The sequence below is a fragment of the Argopecten irradians genome, chromosome 7 (assembly GCF_041381155.1).
Source record: "Argopecten irradians isolate NY chromosome 7, Ai_NY, whole genome shotgun sequence".
In the NCBI taxonomy this organism is placed as follows: domain Eukaryota; kingdom Metazoa; phylum Mollusca; class Bivalvia; order Pectinida; family Pectinidae; genus Argopecten; species Argopecten irradians.
This window is the reverse complement of record NC_091140.1, coordinates 16,152,093-16,173,882: the sequence shown is the minus strand read 5'-3', so window position 1 is coordinate 16,173,882 and position 21,790 is coordinate 16,152,093. Positions and strand designations below refer to the sequence as shown.

Sequence of the window (21,790 nt, the reverse complement as noted above, 5' to 3'; positions counted from 1 at the left end):
TATCCACATATCTGTTTTTGTATCGTGCGTTCATACCAAAGTTGACTGAAAACCATATATTACGAAAATCAAAGGACCAGTTACATGACAAAAATTGTCTGCCCTCATGGGCAGACGAAAAGGCGTTAATTTCGAACGCTGATGAAACTACAAAGCAGGTATTTGTTTTGATTGAAATTGTCCTTGTATTATATATTAACGACGGACTTAATTATACAGAAATATTACTTTTGACACCACAAGACATTATTTGGACCTAGGCGGGGATAATCCATTATGGACAGTTATCGTGAATGTGGAACAATATAAACATTCATCGTTGACAGAGAGGACTAAAGTTGACAGTTATCGTGAGTGTGGAACAATATTAACATTCAACGTGGACAGAGAGGACTAAAGTTGACAGTTATCGTTAGTTTAGAACAATATAAACATTCAACGTGGACTAAAGTTGACAGTTATCGTGAGTGTGGGACAATATTAACATTCAACGTGGACAGAGAGGACTAAAGTTGACAGTTATCGTGAGTGTGGAACAATATTAACATTCAACGTGGACAGAGAGGACTAAAGTTGACAGTTATCGTGAGTGTGGAACAATATTAACATTCAACGTGGACAGAGAGGACTAAAGTTGACAGTTATCGTGAGTGTGGGACAATATTAACATTCAACGTGGACAGAGAGGACTAAAGTTGACAGTTATCGTGAGTGTGGAACAATATTAACATTCAACGTGGACAGAGAGGACTAAAGTTGACAGTTATCGTGAGTGTGGGACAATATTAACATTCAACGTGGACAGAGAGGACTAAAGTTGACAGTTATCGTGAGTGTGGGACAATATTAACATTCAACGTGGACAGAGAGGACTAAAGTTGACAGTTATCGTGAGTGTGGAACAATATAAACATTCAACGTGGACAGAGAGGACTAAAGTTGACAGTTATCGTGAGTGTGGAACAATATAAACATTCAACGTGGACAGAGAGGACTAAAGTTGACAGTTATCGTGAGTGTGGAACAATATTAACATTCAACGTGGACAGAGAGGACTAAAGTTGACAGTTATCGTGAGTGTGGAACAATATTAACATTCAACGTGGACAGAGAGGACTAAAGTTGACAGTTATCGTGAGTGTGGAACAGTATTAACATTCAACGTGGACAGAGAGGACTAAAGTTGACAGTTATCGTGAGTGTGGGACAATATTAACATTCATTATGGACAGAGAAACATACTTGCAGATGTACATGTATGTTTAGATTGAAACATACTTGCAGATGAACATGTATGTTTAGATTAAAACATACCAGCAGATGTATATGTATGTTTAGATTGAAACATACTTACAGATATACATGTATGTTTAGACTGAAACATACTTACAGATATACATGTATGTTTAGATTGAAACATACTTACAGATATACATGTATGTTTAGATTGAAACATACTTACAGATATACATGTATGCTTAGATTGAAACATACTTACAGATATACATGTATGTTTCAATATATATAAACCATAAAAAGCTCTTCTTGATACGTCACTATGAAAATTACGGCACATATAACTTTATAAGTTATAACTTTTCAGTTATAACTGAAGTTATAAGTGTAATTTTTTACCAATAAAACATTGTTGGATTGTTCATTTTATGTGATATGTCGATAACCTCAACGCTTTCATACCATTTCGTAGCATATTGGATATGGTTCATCTATACAAGGTCAAACAACGTTGAACCTAACCTATGGTGAAAGGTAAGAAATAACCTGGGAAGTATGACCTTTCTCAATTTTGCTAGCCAAGATGTAATCTTTTATCAATAAAACATATGATGGATTAGCATTCTTAGGTACGCTCGGCGAACCTGTGCACATCTAAACAATAAAACCGCTCCGCGATGAAAATTAAATGTTGTTTTGTTCATTTTACATATTACTTGATAGTATGAATATATCGAACCTTAGTATTCAAAACCACAAACATTAAATTTGTTCATACTTATGCACTAAAGACGGTATGAATTAAGTGTTCAGTTGAGACTCTATGATTTTTGTATCCCTACGCGTCATGTATGGTCCCAAAAATCCAAATCACGAACAACGCCTTCTTCGATGTCTTCCTACGCGGCAGACTTTCGGTCGATTTTGGATTGTGTATGTCTATTTCAATTTTACGTAATTCATGCTACTGATCGATTAATGTAATGAAATGTTAGGAAAATAATTGCAAAAAAAAAGTTCTTATAACGGTTATAGAGTTTTTTAATTTGGTTGCATTGGCGAACTATATCTGGTGATGTCATTGCGCAGTAGAAGTTAATAGGTCACTGGGACTTGTGCATTTTGTTTATCGACAACTGCGTTATATTGAAAGGGAAAAAGTACAAAATTTGTCAACAGTAACTTACAAAACATAATGATTATATAGATGTATATATGTACGAGCAACTAAAAGTGACAAATGAACTTTAATTTGTCTTGTAATGTTCGGTAGCCTTACGAAGGGACTTGCTTAAGTCCGATGCACTTGCATCTAGTTTTCTTGGACGTGTTATAAGTAACCAAATAATGAACCTTTTATTTGACTTAAATATCTGGCCATGATTTATTTATTATTCAAAAGTCGGCAAAGCAAAAATCACGATATATTCTTCGCGATAATATGTCGCCAACCATTTACTGAGTCTTTCGAAGACTTGCTTAAGTCCGATGCATTACATGAAGTTTTTTTATGTTTTACCGACTAGCATTCTTGTGAATTTAAAATAAATCTGAGTGTTATATGTAACACGAAATAATGTACCTTTTATTTGTCAAAATGTATCTGGCCGTGATTTATTAGTCAAAAGTCGTCAAAGCAACCCATGCTAATATTTTAGAAAGGGAACCAAAACATATCGGAAATGGTAATATACATTGTATTTCTAATGTTATATTTTTCCGAAATATTCTAAATGTTTGAAGAGATATTGATGAAATTGATAATTTTATAATTAATACAGAATCATAAAAAATGATTACTCAGATTCTGACCGGTTTTATTGGTGTTGAAATCATTATTTCAGAAATAGTTTAAAATTTTAATATAAAATTTACTTCAGGAAAATGAGTTATTCAACTTATTGTTCTTGAATCAACTTAGATATCATAAAATAAATACGATATACCGTAAAACATATCCCTTAATAAACCACTGTACACTTAGTATTCTAAATTCAATATCTAAATGCAAAACCAATTTCTTTATCCTTCGTTTGAGTTCTTCATTCACAGCATCTATGAGTGGCCTTGGCACTTTGATTATTCATTATGTGTGATTTTTTGATAACTCTCAACGCTCTGATATCATTTCGTTGCCTGCTGGATATGATTCATCTTTACAAGGTCAAACAACGCTGAACTTTCTTATACAAGGTCAAACAACGCTGAACCTGTGGTGAAAGGTCAGTGAGCGCTATATCATATGAAATAACTTGTGAACTACGGCCTTTCTATAGAAAAATATGAGTCAATTATCATTATATTATTTCTGCAAAATCTGTCCACTATATGAGTTTTTCACAATAACTAAGAAACCCAGAAACCTGATTTTAGGCCTTAGGTATGGCAGGAGAAAGAGCTATCAAGTTTGTTCAAATTAATATCTGCTTGGCCTCCATGTAAGGTCACAGGGCCATATAAGGATAAAATGTTTGTAAAACCTTTAAAAATGTACAATATTCGATTGGGTCTGGTGACAAGAATATGGGCCAGTGACAATGCTGTTATCAAACGCTACGAAGTTTAGATAAAGTGGATGTCCACTTGACCTTAATTCATAGGTCACAGGGGTCAAATGGAATACACTATTTAATCTCATCTTGTTTAATTAATAAGATACTCAGAGGACCCTGATTTAGTTTTGGTACATTGGGGACTTATACCATTCTAGTAAACAAAGGACTTCAAGGTTGGTTCAAATGGCAATTGAAATAGTCTTTAATTTAAGGTCACAGGAGTTCAAGTACCCTGTAAATTTGTCATATATCTAGGTTAACTAGATTATCTCTATGTTATAAAACTTGTTCATTGCAGTCAAACAACTTGATAACTATCATTTTTCTGTGTTGATATAACAGTCAACTCAGTGAACTCTGTACAGCGACAACTTCTAGAGAAAAATAAAACCTGTGCTGTCTATCGTAGGAGATTATTTTTGAATAATTTATAGCAGTCTAACAAATGAGAAACGGTACTGCGATAATAAAAGCCATAACACACCATGTGTGAAAAGAATACTGTGCTTACTATAAAAATCAGTAAAACAGTCACCATCCTGTTGTCTAGCGGTCACTTCTCGGAAAAAATAAAACTGCGCATCATTATAATAACAGGTAAAGAGTAACAAACACACCTGTATATCGGTCACTTATCATAAAATTAAAATATAAATTACACGTACTATAATAAAGTTAACAGTCGCGCATGTATATTAAGCGGTTACTTGCTCATAGAGAAATAAAACTACACTTACTATAAAAATAGTAAACCAGTCACATTTGTGTATAGCGGTCACTTCTCCTAGACATATATAAAACTACACTTACTGTGTATATAGCGGTCACTTCTCATATGAAATGTAAAACTGTGCTTACATATGTTCTATAATGATGGTAAACAGTCAAACCTGTGTATATCGGTCACTTCTCGAGAGAAATAAAACTGCGCTCACTATAATGATAGTAAAAACCAACACCTGTGTATTGCAGCCACTTCTCGCAAAAAGAAACTGCACTCACTATGATAATAGTAAACAGTCACACATGTGTTTTAGCGGTCACTTCTATTGGTAAATTAAACGATGTTCGCTATAATAGTAGTAACCAGCCACCTGTGTATAGCGGTCACTTCTATTGGTTAATAAAACTATGTTCGCTATAATAGTAGTAACCAGCCACCTGTGTATAGCAGTCACTTCACATAGACAAATAAAACTGTGCTCGCAAACAGTCACACATTGCGTATAGCGGCCATTTCTCGTAGAAAAATAAAACTGCGGTTACTATAATAAAAGTGAACAGTCATATGTGTATAGCGGTCACTTCTAGGGGGATAAAACAGTGCTCGCTATAAAATGGTAAACAGTCACATCTGTGTATAGCGGTCACTTCTAGGGGGATTAAAACAGTGCTCGCTATAATAATAGTAAACAGTCACCTGTGTATAGCGGTCACTTCTTGGAGGGTGGGGTTGGGGGGGGGGGGGGGGGGGGGGTGAGGGGAACTGCGTTCACTATGATATGCAAATGAAGTGACAAACAATGATATTCAAGCATATCTATAATGACTGCCCAATGGAAACCAGACAAAGCAAATCGTCCAACAGACATGTTTGACTAACAGTCAACATAATGGACAACATTACTACCACAACATTATAGACAGGCAGATTATAAGATAGATCGCTGAACATTATAAACCGTCCGTCAAAAACTCATGTATACACAACCATACAACTATTAATTTTTCTTTGAGAACCTCAATTAAATCAGCTGCAGTAAAAGTACAGGTATTTACAAAGTAGTCCGCTAAACCAGCCTATATTAGTAGGCATTTTTTTTAAATGGCCTAATATATATAAATTAAAAAAGGGAAAATGTCTTATAATGTAGGCAGGTTTAGCGGACTTTCTATACTGAAGATATGCATGGTTGGGTCGGTACGGTAAAATTACATCAGGCCTACTTGTTCTACTTTAAAGGCGTATCAAAGGGAGTATGTAATCAATTAAAATCTTCATATCCATTCAGCAAAGCCCGCTTTCCTCAGTTCAAACGACATTTAATTAAAGAGGTTCAAATCCTGGGGTCCCAAAGATGTCCCGACATATTACCACCTCTGAGTCATATTCAAATCCTGCATAAGTTTTGGTTCATCATTTCCACAGTATTTTTTCCAATTCAATTAATGATTTCTGCATTCCAATAAATCATCCGCAAATGACAAACTACCTACTGCTAAATCCCCTGATTGTAGTGGATTATTAACTTTGAAAATATTTCTTCCGATACCATGTTGTGCAAGAGCTTAAATAATAATCCGGCCATTTCTCCATACACCATCGAAGGCTTTATCAAGTCCACAAAACATGACTGGACTTTTCTCTTTGACTGTGAGTATTTTAGTTAGAATATTTTTAGTACGAACAAGCCATGAGTAGTTCTACTATTTTCTTTAAACCATATTGATTTGGGCATACATATGTATAATATTTTGCAAAAACATGGTAAGCCACTTTGTTTAAAATATTAACAATTAAATAACTTTGCCAAACAACTTTGGAGATAGATGCCTCTGTAATTCGTTGGTAGACCTGCATCAGCAGATTTGAAAATAGAGAATTACCAAAGGACGTATATGAGAAGGATAAGTCACACTGGTTTTTGGGGAAGTCCAATGCAGGCGCTTTTGTGTTTGTGCACTGACCGTGACGTTGGGCGACGACTGATTTTCCTTTGATATCCGCCGGCGCAGCCTTTGATGTAGCTTGCGGGTGCGAGGGTTACCGTCTTACTTTCTGAAGCGGGGGCGTCATTTCATGAGCTGTCGATTATTTTTAACGAATAATTTAAGACATATCCTTTTAATATTCCGTCTTTAAAGCAAGTAATATTACGTCGTGAAATTTAATAAAACTTTACAATGGTGTTTCGTTTGACTCGATTAGACAAGTATTTGTTGAGAAAAACGGTTTTTATTTCCCGGTTCATAGGCGTCTCGCGTGGTGTTTATGTAATGTAAAGAAGACAGTCACGAATCCTTATCACTTTAAAATTCCTTGGAATTACATATGGAATGAATTAGCTACGACTGAAAATTAGCATTAAATATTTAAATTTTTGCTAAAAGAGGCCAGCGGGCTCATTGACATTTATGGAAAAAATCGTTTTACTAATAGAATCAAGACCCATCGATTTATTATTGGTTAAAGGCCCACTACCTTTCCGGAGCAAAATTTAAAGGTTTCTTAAAAACATTATTAACATAAAAGAAAATATATATCGATGGCTTAAGGTGAGGTTACAACACCAAACACATGCAAGATTTCCTGTCTAATGTACGATAACAGTGGAGATTCATTTCGATGTTTTGCCGTCTAGCGCAGTGATAGTCAACTATACCGCGCGGCATTTAGGACGACGGCGGGAAACATTAAAACGACCCGCGTTTATGAAAATAAACATTTTAGTTTATTCTAATCAAAACAGTTCTGAAGGTGATGGATAAGTGTGCTAGTAAACGTATAGTTAATAAATCCTGCGACTCTACAAAATTATTGATCTCCGTTTTACATTCTCTATTTCAAAAATTAAAAGCCCGTTTCGGAAAGGTAGTGGCCCTTTAAGGGGTACATTTTCAAAAGTTCAATTTACCATTGGTTAGTCCACATTTCTGTACCCCGATGAGTGTTAATGTACATGTTCCCTTGATTCAATCGGTTCAGCATCTTATTGGGAAGCTACGCGTCTAAACCAATTATTTTGCTAATAAAGCAACATATATTAGGACTGTCTTAAATTAAAGGTAATTAATTGATAACCATTTTCTCCTAAATATCGTCAGTGGTATAGTTTTAAGCTGGTCCACGAAAAAGCCAACATAAAATTCAGCCAAAAAATACAATGTATCTACTCGTGTAAAAGTACAATCCAAGATGGCGGCCTACATTGAAGTTTTAAGAAAAAGCATGACTTTGAAAGATAGATTGTGGTAAAAACAAACATAATCATGTCTTATATGATAAGATCTGTTATCCCTCGGATACATAGATTCAGTAAGTAATCGTTCATGTCTTCGAATGTTTTTATTAATCAAGTTGATTTCTCACAACAGCTGAGGATACTCGAAACTCCATGGCAGGCGATGACCTTACTTCTGTACTTGTATTATTCAACTACAGTTTTAAGATTTTCACAAACTCTTTCTTTCCCCGTACTATCCAAAACTGGAATCCACTTCCTCCAGATCTTGCAATATTAAAATAGCTAAACTGTTTAAAATAATACGTCTTATCTCTCCAGTAATTTTTCTCCTTTCCCTATACATAACCAGGTCCGGTCTAGCTAGTACATATAGCTAGATTTTACTATATAGCCAAATCTGACGACACATATAGTGGACAAATGTAAACAAACAGGTGAGGTCTGGTCACGTTTTTCTCGTGCACACTATGAAAGCATGGATGACGAAACATGTAACTCAGTGATATGAATAATGTTTTGCCTAGCTACTTGTTCATTTGCAGGTGACTTTTTTAAAATTCCATCGTTGCAATTATTTAGTATCCATTATCACTATTCCCCAGTAAGAAAACTAGGTGAACTAATATGGCGTCGTCTGCAGATAAGCATCCACCTGATGAAGATTCGGGCCACAGTACTCTAACAATGTTAGAGGTAGGCCTATAGCACGACGAGAAACTTTTGATTATTACTTGATAAACAGGAAGTGACGAAAATTTCAATAGGATTAAACCGAGATTATACAGCGCTGCACATAATTGCTATGGGTTACCACAAAATGTGTGATTATTCTGTGGATCTATATTTTGTCCAAGGATTTATAAGTGAGAAGGATTCGTGTCTGTCTCTTTACATTACTAAACACCACGCGAGACGCCTATGAACCGGGAATAAAAAACCGTTTTTCTCAACAAATACTTGTCTTATCGAGTCAAACGAAACACTATTGTAAAGTTTATTAAATTTCACGACGTTTATAACTTGCTTTAAAGACAGAATATTTAGGGGATATGTCTTAAATTTTCGTTAAAAAAAAATCGACAGCTCATGAAATGACAGCACCGCTTCAGAAAGTAAGACGGTAACCCTCGCACCCGCAAGCTACATCAAAGGCTGCGCCGGCGGATATCAAAGGAAAGTCAGTCATCGCCCAACGTCACGGTCAGTGCACAAACACAAAAGCGCCTGCCTTGGACTTCCCCAAAACCAGTGTGACTTATCCTTCTCATATAAGTCCTTGATTTTGTCATACCAGTTAATATAGCTGGTTGTGTTCATGAATAACTACTGATTCACGCTATACATGTTTTCTTGACATTCTGGTAAGTTTTCACTTTGTAATTAAGCGTCAAAACTTGTGCCCTAAATTCGAGGGCGTAACTTGCGAAGATTCATATAGGGGTCGGGCATTAGATCTCGATATTGCCAATCAGAAGTTTCTCAATATCGAGATCTAATATTATTGGATTAGGGCCAAAGGTGCGCTTGGAGCATACAGATCACATGCAAATTGACCATGTGCAAAAAGTGCTATAGTCGGCTCATAAACAACAAGATATGTGGCATATTTAAAATGGGAAATTTGGATTTTGTTATCTTTTTCATCAGAACATGAGGATGAATGGATACGAGTACCAAAAAATGCAATAACGGATTTTAAAAAAATAACCAGAAATTATCTTGGATGACACAAATATTTCATTTTGCCAATTCTCAAGATTTGTCATTCAATTTTCGATGTGTACGCTGATTTTGTGACCAGGTATGTCACTTTTGTTTACATTTTGTCCACTATGCGTGTTGTCAGATTTGGCTATATAGTCTAATCTAGCTATATAGCCAGATTTAGCGTGCTACCGGACCTGATAACTGTGAAGCAGGGTTTAATTGTATACAATTATTGTATATTGATACGGTCGCCTTCTAGCTCCACACTAGGGGGAAATTTCCCTTTTGCTCAGTCGGTAGAGCGGTGGACCAGTAAGTCTGGGGATGGGGGGTTAGAGCCTGGCTGGTGGCACACTGCTGTTGCCCTGTTACATTTGGTGTCGTAGGTCACTCCAAACGAAAGCTATATGTGATGGAGAGGCTTCGTTGGAGACAGAGCCTGGGTTGGTTTGTGTTCGGGGACGAACATGTTTGAAGGGGGAGGGGGTGGTAGTGTAGCAATAAATTGCTGGGGAAAATAATAAAAAAGTTTCGCCCAGTTATGGCATATTTACCTTTAATCTAAGTGTAAGGGAATTTGAGGGCCATTTATGAAGACAATTGTCTACCAAGAAGCATGCAAGTTTCTATGACACATGCAGTGTTGTTTGTAATAGATGAAGTAAATGTGATTAATTGGTGATTATAGTACAGATACATGTATAAGTGGTTTTTTTTAATGAGGATTTTTTGATTACCAGAGTTTCATGATTTCTTATCAATAACTATTTATTTCATCAGAATCAAAAGGTCAGGATAACATATAGTCATACTTTATAACTAGATTGGGGTTGTAGCATGCTTGGATGAAGGGCTACAGTTTATGGAATGAATAACCTTGACCTTCATTTAAAGTTACAGGGGTTAAATAGGCTAAAATATTAAAGGACTTATTTTCAAATATTTAAAAACTGAGAGACCTGATATTGAGTCTTTGACATGCTAGTATATGTTTGTCGCGGTGTTTTAAATTCACCATATATATAATATGTATTATATATGGTGTTTTTTACTACATGCGCTGTGTATTGTCTGAATTTACATGTCCCTGTGTCTGTCGGAATTTAATGGCCCTTTCATGTAATGTCCTGTACTGTACATGAAAATTTGTGTGTGTAAGTTGATTATGATGTCGTATGAAGCAGCCGAGTGAATGGTATTAGTTGGAGTGTGTGTTTTCACCCCCCCCTAAAATTATACTCCGGCTTGACCCCTGTCCTATGCACGTGCAACGCCCACACCTTGAGGAATCGTGTTCAGCTACATTACGTGGAAATTAGGCAACTTGGGCATACGACGACATACGCTGGACTCTTACAAGGGTAGCTTATTACCTGGCCACAGTAGACTGAAAATGGTAAAGTTTAGTTATAATATAAATAAACTAGAATTATAGTAATTAACATATTCTTCACTTATGGCAACAATAATTAATATTACTTTATATAAATAAAAACTTCTTTAAATTACTTGTTCCATAAAAAAGCTTTCTAGTATTATATGTATAACAAAGGACCAGCCACATGGGTGGTGTCAGAGTTTGGGCAATGCTTAGTAGTCTAAGTGGTCTGTAAAATTTAATGTTATTTGTTTAATTTATGTAACTCGGTATAATTAATATATAAAATTTACTATTATTAATATAATTAATAAGTTAACACTGTTTTTAATTTTATACCTTACATTATTTAGATTAGAAGATAGTAGTAGTATGTATCATTTTTGTGTCCCTACAATAATTGTCAGGAATTGTTCCTTTTTATTTCACAGGGGTTATTTCTGTCCTCATGTTTGTGTGTAATTAAATAGTGTTCAACTGTTTATAAGCTTTTGTGATTCTTGTTATGTACTCGGTGAAACAAATTACCCATTATTAATAATCACTCTTCCTGACATGTTTAAGGATACCATATTGTTTCTTGTGAATTAATTGACCCCCTTACCTTCATATTAAAGTCATAGAAGGGAAGTCTATAAGGCCTTTCTTTATATTGATTTTCTTGTCAATAACTTTCTGAGAAATAGATGATCTGAGATTGGGTCTGAAGTTGTTGCTGGTAAGTGGAAGTGTTGTTTTCAATTTTATTCTAATGACTTTGGACCAATCATGTTAAGGTTGCATTGGTCAAAACATGGAAAAAATTGACACACTTATTTAGGTCTGTTATTGTGCCATAATGTAACTGGTAGCAAAGTGATGTAATTCAGGCCTAATTAGTCCATTGTTTGAATACCAATTTTGGTTGATGTTGCTGGGGAATTCAGGTTTGTAATCTTCTTTATTGTTCCTTCACCAGCTAGTATGGCTTGCCCCTTAGACTATCTTAATAAGTAGTAGTAAAGCCATGGATAAAGATTATCTTCTTGATATCATAAAAAGAAGGCGTGCACTTACTCGAATGCCCTTGGACAAGAAGACAGTCGAGATCTTGCCAGACCAATTACCAAGAAGACGATTGTATAGAGCTTTCAAACCAGAGAACCAAAGCCTGTCCACGTCCTATCCCAGCTCTTCCCAAGTGGACTTCACGTTGTCACCACAAACATTTACCGTGAGTATAGTAATGTGTTACAATTGTATTGATTATCATCTATTTCTTCGCTTTTGTGGTTTTGGGTACTTGAGAGTTATTGTACTATGAACTGCAAAGTTCAATTTAGGACTGTGCCTATTATTAGGAATGTGAATTAATTCGGGGAAGTAACAATCTGAAATAAAAAACCACTTTTTGCGTCTGTGCTCCTAGCAGACTACTTAACCAATGTATTTGTAAAACTTGCAAAACGAGTGGATGGAGGATGCTTATGACCGTAGAAATATCTGGACTTACTTTAATACACTTGACGCACGCTCATCCACATGGTCCTAATGAGCTGTACAGTTAATTTAACTTGACCTAGGAATTACTAACTAAATAGCGGGTTTTTGTCAGAAAAAGTACCCATGTGCAAACATTTAAATATAAGTGTCTTCTTCTTTTTTTTAAACTCTAAAAAAATATAACCGATTTGATCTATGGAATGTATCGTCAAGATACGTCCATTTTTAAAATAGCTTGTTGTGGAATCCCAATGTGGAGGCAGTTTGCCAGGACTGAGTAGGACCAGTGGATTTTCCTCTGGTTACTCCAGCCTTTCCTCCAACACAGAAACACTCACACATCCTTAAAACGCGTCCCGGTCTGTTATTTGGATTTTAACCTCTAGTACACCTATTCTGTTCTGTCTCGTCTCCCAGATCTATTAATTAAATTTCTATTTGTTAAAGGAGGTTCCCGAGTACAGGAAAATGTGGCCCGGCGTATAGTCTACCCTGTTGATTATCAATGATGGGATTATTTGGAGGAGAGGGATACATTCGAGGTTTTAGAAGGAAGTCAAAATATAAACCAAGGTAGGCATACATGGCTTTATCTGGATTGTTAGAGGACTGTATACTGGTCTCCATTGGTAGAAAATATACTGGTCTCCATTGGTTTTGTTTAGAGATTATAATGGTCTCCATTGGTAGAGAAATATACTGATCTCCCATTGGTAGAGAGAATATACTGGAGAATATAATATGTTTTAAAAAATTTATATAATATTTATTGGTAATCCATTAAAATTAAAATAAACTTGAACTGTATGTTTTCTCCATCTGGTAGCAGTATATATATATATATCCATAATATTTTGTAGTGTCATGATTTCCGATACTGGTCTCCATTTATGATAGAATGAGGAAATATACTGTTTTTAATGTCATTCGTAGAGGCTTGTAAACCTTTTGGTGACAGCAAATGGCTAACAGAGTGTATCTTAGGATGTACGAATTGGTTGAGACTTTTTTTTTGGGGGGGGGGATATATGGTCTTTTGGGGCTGAAACCTCTTTTAGTGGATTTCCAGAATTTAGATGAAATTTGTCTATAATCTGATTTGCCCCTTCACGTTCAGAAGAGTATAATGGAACCTGCATACATAGAGTAGTATATAACTTCCGTGCACCCATCATTTTTATGAGTCTTTTTAGTACACTACAGGTATAGAACTCATTTCTTTTACCTGAAATATAAAATATTTTGGTTTGTCTTGTTTATTGTCCTATTAACAGCTAGGATCAATTAAGGATGTGCCAGATTTAGAATGTGAAGGAAATCGGAAGTACACTGAAAAAAAACCCACTTTTGGTCAGTGTCTTGCAGCTACCCTCATGTATTTTAAACTTGCAACGAGAGATGGAGAGCTAATGACAGTATACATATCTTGACATCTTAAACACTTGACCACCTCAGCCACATGGTCTGATGAACTGTACAGTTATTTTAACTGACAGACTTACTACTAACTAGGGGTTTTTGTCAGAAAAAGTACCCTTGTGCAAACATTTAAATAATATTGTCTTCTTCTTTTTTTTTAAACTCTAAAAATACCATTTGATCTATGGAATGTATGTCAAGAACCCATTTTAAAATACTGTTTGAATCCCATGTGGAGCAGTTGCCAGGACAGTAGACCAGTGGTTTTTCTCTGGTTACTCCAGCTTTCCTCCACCACAGAAACCTCACACATCCTTAAACGACGTCCCTGGCTGTTAATAGGATATTAACTCTATTAAACCTATTCTGTCCGCTCCCATATTATTATTAAATTTCTATTTGTTAAAGGGTTCCGGTACAGGATATTGGCCCTGTCGTAGTCTACCCTGATGATATCAAGATGGGATTATTTGGAGGAGAGGGATACATTCGAGGTTTTAGAAGGAAGTCAAAATATAAACCAAGGTAGGCATACATGGCTTTATCTGGATTGTTAGAGACTGTATACTGGTCTCCATTGGTAGAAAATATACTGGTCTCCATTGGTAGAGAATATACTGGTCTCCATTGGTAGAAAATATACTGGTCTCCATTGGTAGAGAATATACTGGTCTCCATTGGTAGAGAATATACTGGTCTCCATTGGTGGAGAGTATACTGGTCTCCATAAGTAGAGAGTATACTGGTCTCCATTGGTAGAGAATATACTGGTCTCCACTAGTAGAGAGTATACTGGTCTCCACTGGTAGAGAATATACTGGTCTCCATTGGTAGAGAGTATACTGGTCTCCATTGGTAGAGAATATACTGGTCTCCATAAGTAGAGAGTATACTGGTCTCCATTGGTAGAGAATATACTGGTCTCCATAAGTAGAGAGTATACTGGTCTCCACTGGTAGAGATTATAATGGTCTCCATTGGTAGAGAATATACTGGTCTCCATTGGTAGAGAATATACTGGTCTCCATTGGTAGAGAATATACTGGTCTCCATTGGTAGAGAGTATAATGGTCTCCATAAGTAGAGAGTATACTGGTCTCCATTGGTAAAGAGTATACTGGTCTCCACTGGTAGAGAGTATACTGAACTCCATTTGTAGAGAGTATACTGGTCTCCACTGGTAGAGAGTATACTGGTCTCCATTGGTAGAGAGTATACTGGTCTCCACTGGTAGAGAATATACTGGTCTCCACTGGTAGAGAATATACTGGTCTCCATTGGTAGAGAGTATACTGGTCTCCATTGGTAGAGTATACTGGTCTCAATTGGTAGAGAGTATACTGGTCTCCACTGGTAGAGAATATACTGGTCTCCACTGGTAGAGAATATACTGGTCTCCATTGGTAGAGAGTATACTGGTCTCCATTGGTAGAGAGTATACTGGTCTCCATTGGTAGAGAATATACTGGTCTCCATTTGTAGAGAGTATACTGGTCTCCACTGGTAGAGAATATACTGGTCTCCATTTCTAGAGAGTATACTGGTCTCCATTGGTAGAGAATATACTGGTCTCCACTGGTAGAAAATATACTGGTCTCCATTGGTAGAGAGTATACTGGTCTCCATTGGTAGAGAATATACTGGTCTCCATTGGTAGAGAGTCTACTGGTCTCCATTGGTAGAGAATATACTGGTCTCCATTGGTAGAGAGTATACTGGTCTCCACTGGTAGAGAATGTACTGGTCTCCATTTGTAGAGAGTATACTGGTCTCCACTGGTAGAGAGTATACTGGTCTCCATTGGTAGAGAATATATTGGTCTCCACTGGTAGAGAGTATATTGGTTTCCATTGGTAGAGAATGTACTGGTCTCCATTGTAGATAATATACTGTCATCATTATTAGAGAATACACTGGTCTTCATTGGTAGAGAATATACTGGTCTACATTGGTAGAGAATATACTGGTCTCCATTCGTAGAGAATACACTGGTCTCCATTGGTAGAGAGTATAATGGTCTCTATAGGTAGAGAATATACTGGTCTCTTTAGGTAGAGAATATACTGGTTGGTAGAGAGTATACTGGTCTCCACTGGTAGAGAATATACTGGTCTCCATTTGTAGAGAGTATACTGGTCTCCACTGGTAGAGAGTATACTGGTCTCCATTGGTAGAGAGTATATTGGTCTCAATTGGTAGAGAACATACTGGTCTCCGTTGGTAGAGAGTATACTGGTCTACATAGGTAGAGACTATACTGGTCTCCGTTGGTAGAGAGTATACTGGTCTACATAGGTAGAGACTATACTGGTCTTCATAGGTAGAGACTATACTGGTCTCCATTGGTAGAGAGTATACTGGTCTCCATTGGTAGAGAATATACTGGTCTCCATTGGTAGAGAGTATACTGGTCTCCACTGGTAGAGAATATACTGGTCTCCATTGGTAGAGAGTATACTGGTCTCCACTGGTAGAGAGTATACTGGTCTCCACTGGTAGAGAATATACTGGTCTCCACTGGTAGAGAATATACTGGTCTCCATTGGTAGAGAGTATACTGCTCTCCACTGGTAGAGAGTTTATTGGTCTCCATTGGTAGAGAATATACAGGTCTCTCTAGGTAGAGAATATACTGGTCATATACTGTCATATGAGAGTCAAACATCTGACCGAGATTTGGAGGGGATTTGGTAATATGTCAGGACCTGTTAACCACTTTAAAACACATTGTAAAAATCTAATCTTACTGTGTCACTTGATCTTTCTAGTTGGATTTTTATTTACTTATAGATGAGGCTGTGTGATATGTATAAAAAAAAATGTTACCTATAATTTGACCTGTTTGAAAATACTCTTGTTTGTCTAACTTTGTACCTGATTTATGGAAGAGGGAGAGAGAGGCCAAGATTTGAACTTCATTGTTACAGCCAGATGTGAACTTGGTTGTATACATTATGAGATATGCTACTGTTTTTACACTATGTACTTTACAGACTTAATGTATTTGATGTTACAGAATACCTAAGGTGTATGCCCCTCAAGTAAAAGTAGAATATCTTCACAGTGAGATTCTTGATCAGTGGTTTAAAATCCCGACGACAATCCGAGTGATGAACCAAATCACAACACTCATGGGACTTGATCACTACATCTTAGCGGTAAGGTTTTATGGTTTTAATTCTCTTAACAGATCATGTAGTTTTTCATGGTTAGCTCAGAGGCCTTCTTCAAAAACGTCTGAAAACATTTGATGGTCTTAGAAGGTTTTGAATTGATAAAAAGACCCCAGAATGTTGTGAAAAAATGCATTGATAGTAATGAAAACGGTTGTATATATGGAAGGATGTATAAAAAAATGCCTTGTGAAAAGAGATACATTGATAGTAATGAGTATAAAAATGCCTTGTTAACGATAAAAGGAGCTAAACAGCAACAGTGATTAGTGTATTCATATACATCTGTTACAATATCCAGTTGGAAATTATAAAAAAAAAAATTATGCAGTTGGGTGGGAACTAGAAATGCTTTGTAAAAATACAGTGACTCCATTATGCCATTGTTATTCTCTCTTTGCATATTACAGAGTTAACTCCCTTGTAGATAGGTATCCATTATTACGTCATTATATTGTAAGTGCAATTCACATTATTTTCTCCAAAAAGTATGACATTGCGCTCGCAAACACATGACATCATAATAAATACCTTCCCGCAAGGGCAGATAACTCTGTAGTATGAAAATACAGAATAGGTAAGGATTTATAAAACTCTAAACAAACAACTTTTTGTAATGACTTAATTTCTTGTTCTATTGTTTTTGCTGAAAAACTTCATTCATGACTATTTAACTTCATGATCTATACTACAATGATTTTACTTTACTTGTGGTTCTTATAATTTAATAGTGATTCACTTTTGCGATTTCCTAGTTCTTGAAAAATAGGTGAAAATTAATTAATTTTGTTTATTGTAATTTAGATACCATAATTGTTCTATAAATGGCCTGGAACAGGCAGTGAAAAAGATTTGAATGCAATTGTTCTGGCATGCAACGTACATAATAATAATTATATACAATAATGGTTCTCTTTGTATTTATTGCAGACCCACGAAAGAGACTTGAACTCACAACTTGGTATGAAGCTAAAGAGAGATATGTTGATAGCTCTAGCTCAGCCTGACAAACTCTACTCAGATAATCCAGAAAAACGGAAATTCATCATGAAATCCTACGGAAAATACGCCATCCCAGTAAGTCTAGTCGTGTAGTGTCTAGCTGTCTACAAAATACTAAATTACACGGTAGATTATGCTTTCATTTGATATTTATGCTCCTTGTAGTCTCTTACAGTTTACTCATACAGTCAAACCTGCCTTAGCCAACACCTCTGTATAAAGATCACCTGCTTGATTATGTTTGTTTTTATTTAGCGACCCATCGACAGCCACCAGGGTCATCACCTACTGGATAAGACTACACAATATTCCCTTTCTATAGACCATTATTATTTGTCCTTTGGGTGGTCTTTATAGACAGGTTTAACTGTTTATGAATCAAAGAACATGTAAATATAATACAGAATGAAATGATTTATAAAATATTAGAGGTTGGTATCATAATTGGTAGGAAAATGCTGCTGTAAAAGAATCATAAGATATGAATTTTTATTGCAGAATTCTCTTATCCTTATAAAGGCTTTCTATAATGGGTTGCCAGGTGGTAATTAAGGCAGGGAGAATTCTTCTACCAATCAATCTGTGGGTTAGGAGTGCGAAGCTTAATTATAAAATCTTGGCCCAGTTTCATAAGTAACATTCCTTAAGTTTAAGGAATTCCCTAACATCTTTATAGGAAATCATTACCAAAGGAAATTTTCTTAACAACTAAAGGAACTTTCTTTAACTTCTGCAATGCTTTCCTATGGTAAATTTTATGAAAAGGAAATCTTTTGAGTTAAGGAACACTGATGAAATGGGCACAGGAAAATGGCTGAAATTGACCTCAGGTCAGACGTTTTTCACTAAAGCTTTATCCGAATAGGAAACATATACAGAACAGTGAAGTAGAAAACATTAGGGTTGGGCCTGTCAGAAGTGGTGGGACGATGTTCAGTTACAATTGATAATTTATCGATTAAAAATATCAGCAATAGTCGATTGAGAAATCGGAAAAATTTATTTCTAGATTTACGAGTCTCCTTTTGAATTTGCCATTCAAATAGTTCATAATGGAAGTACCAGTAAAGATATATGACCATCAAGTAAATTCAGAGTTTGGCATTTTTTCAGGTTTATAAATATTATCATGCAAATAAGGGCAGGTAGCTGAACAAAATTTAGACATGACTAAAGCTATCTACGGGTTGTTTAAACAGGTTATAATGATATGATGATAATAGAAAAGATGATTGAAAGTCAAATGATAAAGATTAATTACTCATTTTGTAATATAATCCAACTTTAATTGAATATTGATTATTGGTTGATTCTATTTGATTGTTCCGATTTCCATCACTGTCTATCACTATACAGACAATCGTGCTGAAGCGTATACGTACTGTACATTTGACTGTATGTAAAATGACTGGTTTTTGTTAAAGAGTAAATTCTAAAAGCACCTACAAGTATTTGATACAGACAATTGTTGTCAACACTTGTCTAAAAACATCCCCAGGTTCATTATTATTCCATAAACTAACTACTAGGGTTAGGTCCTACGAGTTAACCAATCAACGTAAAACAGCTCTAGTATGCTTCAGGGGAGACAACTCACTTATCTTTACAAGTTGAAGCAGTCTGTTTTCCTGTGTGTTGATAAATTTTGATTCCCCCTTTGAATGTCATTATCATTTGAAAAGACTTCTCATACATTTGTTTTGGGTTAATTAACTTGATTTTGCTGTATGTCCTTTGATAAAGATGTCAGGTTTTAGAGGTCAAGGAAATTCTTAGTACTTGTTTATAGAAAAAACTAAGAGCCTTAGGAAATACCTGACTATTTACCTTGTAGACTCCAGGCTCAGAGGTGGATAGCCAGTGGTTGATGGAGAATGAATGAATTATATTTAAGCCACAGAACTATGTATATAATGGCCCCATATCTCTGAGGATGATAATGTCATAAGCATTATAACTATACACACACTGAAGTCACTAGGACAATATTTCAAATCATAGTGGGGAGTTACAGAACTAAGGGAAACTATCAGTTTACTCTAGAGTAAGTTCTATGCATCAGGGGAGGTAATATATATGAACGTTACATGGCACGTTTAGGAGGAGTTGCCTCCCTTACTATATGTATGGACAAAGAAAATTGTAAACATTATAAGATAAAAAAACCCACTGTTTTCTTTCTAAAGCGAGGTTATGAAAATTACCACAGTTTACAGTGAAAGTTGCAGCTAAGAGTTATGCCAATGATTTAGGCATACTATACTGTTATTATAAGATTGATTACCTAAATATGTCTGTTAACTTAGGTACAAGCAAATAAATAAAATGCACTGGAATTCGATCACAATAGCCATAGCAATAAAGTTTCACTTATGATCAAAATGAAGATAGAAAAATATAACATAGAAGCCCACCATTCAAAGTTCTAACCTCTATGTAAAGATTTTAAAAATAACATATGATTAAATTTTCGTCGTCTCGTCTTTTCTAAGTCTCACATGAAAATAAATTTTAGTTATATTGTAAGATACTAACCATGTTTTCTCTATATCTTATCAACTTTAAGCCTGAATGCTAAGATATCCAATACATCATTATAAAGCTATGATATATTATTTTGATATGCACTGGGCATTCTACAAATGGGGTCTTCTAATATAATTGTAATGGAGTTTCAGCAAAAAAGTGGAGTCCTTTTCATTTTCTATTTTTAAAAGGATATAGGGGCGGCATAGATGCAAACCCTGAAATAATCATTAATTTAAAATGACTTTGAAAGTTATTGTGATATTCTAGACAGTGTTCTATTTATAATAATGATGCACAGGTGGAGAGTAACAATAACCTGTATTGCTTACTAAATACCAAAATGTTTTTGTGTGCTAATGCTTAGATCACACCAAAAAAAATATTTGAAAAAAATTAAATAATTCAGCAACAAGGGTAACTTTTTACCAAACAATTCAATGCTATACATGTGAATGTGTTGGTGACTTTGATTCTCTACTTCAGGGAGATCACTCAAATTTCCTTCATCTTCAGTGTTTTTATATCATAAACAAGTATAACAGTTATCTCCTGTTGATTTTTCATATGTTTGGATATGCGGTGCCTCTTCAAAGGATTTCTTGTTCATATTTTACCTACAGGGCTACCGAGTGGATTTCAGATAGAAATTAAACATTAAAAATAACTGTTTTAGTGGATATATTCCTGTAAAAATGTTCTGTGCATTTGACAGTTGAATTTATCACTGACAGACAGAGATTTGACAGCTGTGTGTCACAACAAAGAAGTGAATTGATAGTAGCATAAACTGCAGATTGTTAGTCACTTAATTTTCAGCGACAATTAATGACTATTCTTGTGCAATTAATGACTATTCTTGTGCATTTAGTTTTTATGCTTAAATTAGCTTCTACTGGTGCATTAACATGAAGTGGAGAATTTAGAGATTCAATGGATTTGACAGCTCTTTAATGATCACTTCCAAAATGAAGTGAATTGATCCATTCCAGTGGATATAAAAGAGAATACATTTTCAGCTCATTAATTAGCTTTTCAAGATTTGACTGTGAATGTGAAGATGAAAGCATAGTAATTTATTAAATATGTGGTGCTGTAAAACCTTAACATGAAAATATTTGCTGTCAGCAAATAACGTGATAATTGAATTTTCACCAGAAGGCTATCAATATAGGGGTTTTGAGTAAACTGCATTTTACTGTTTATTAGTCCCATAATCTGGTGATTATGACATTATCATTTGAGGTGATTTTTGTGATATCATAATCACCGAAAGGTAAAACTAATTGACAGTAAATCATACTATACCTACATGGTCTTAAAATTTCTTTTGATTTTCCTGCAGAG

The 21,790-nt window shown here is 35.4% G+C and overlaps 1 protein-coding gene across 1 annotated transcript in view; it reads left to right on the top strand.

Moving 5' to 3' along the window:
- The window catches only part of LOC138327680 (large ribosomal subunit protein bL28m-like), a 103,808-nt gene that overhangs the window by 39,310 nt on the left and 42,708 nt on the right, over nucleotides 1–21,790 (top strand). The window contains exons 2-4 of the mRNA XM_069273975.1: nucleotides 14,151–14,267; nucleotides 16,759–16,900; nucleotides 17,846–17,992. Coding sequence (XP_069130076.1) covers nucleotides 14,203–14,267; nucleotides 16,759–16,900; nucleotides 17,846–17,992 — 354 coding nt within the window. The 5' untranslated portion in view covers nucleotides 14,151–14,202. The remainder of the gene's footprint in view (nucleotides 1–14,150; nucleotides 14,268–16,758; nucleotides 16,901–17,845; nucleotides 17,993–21,790) is intronic.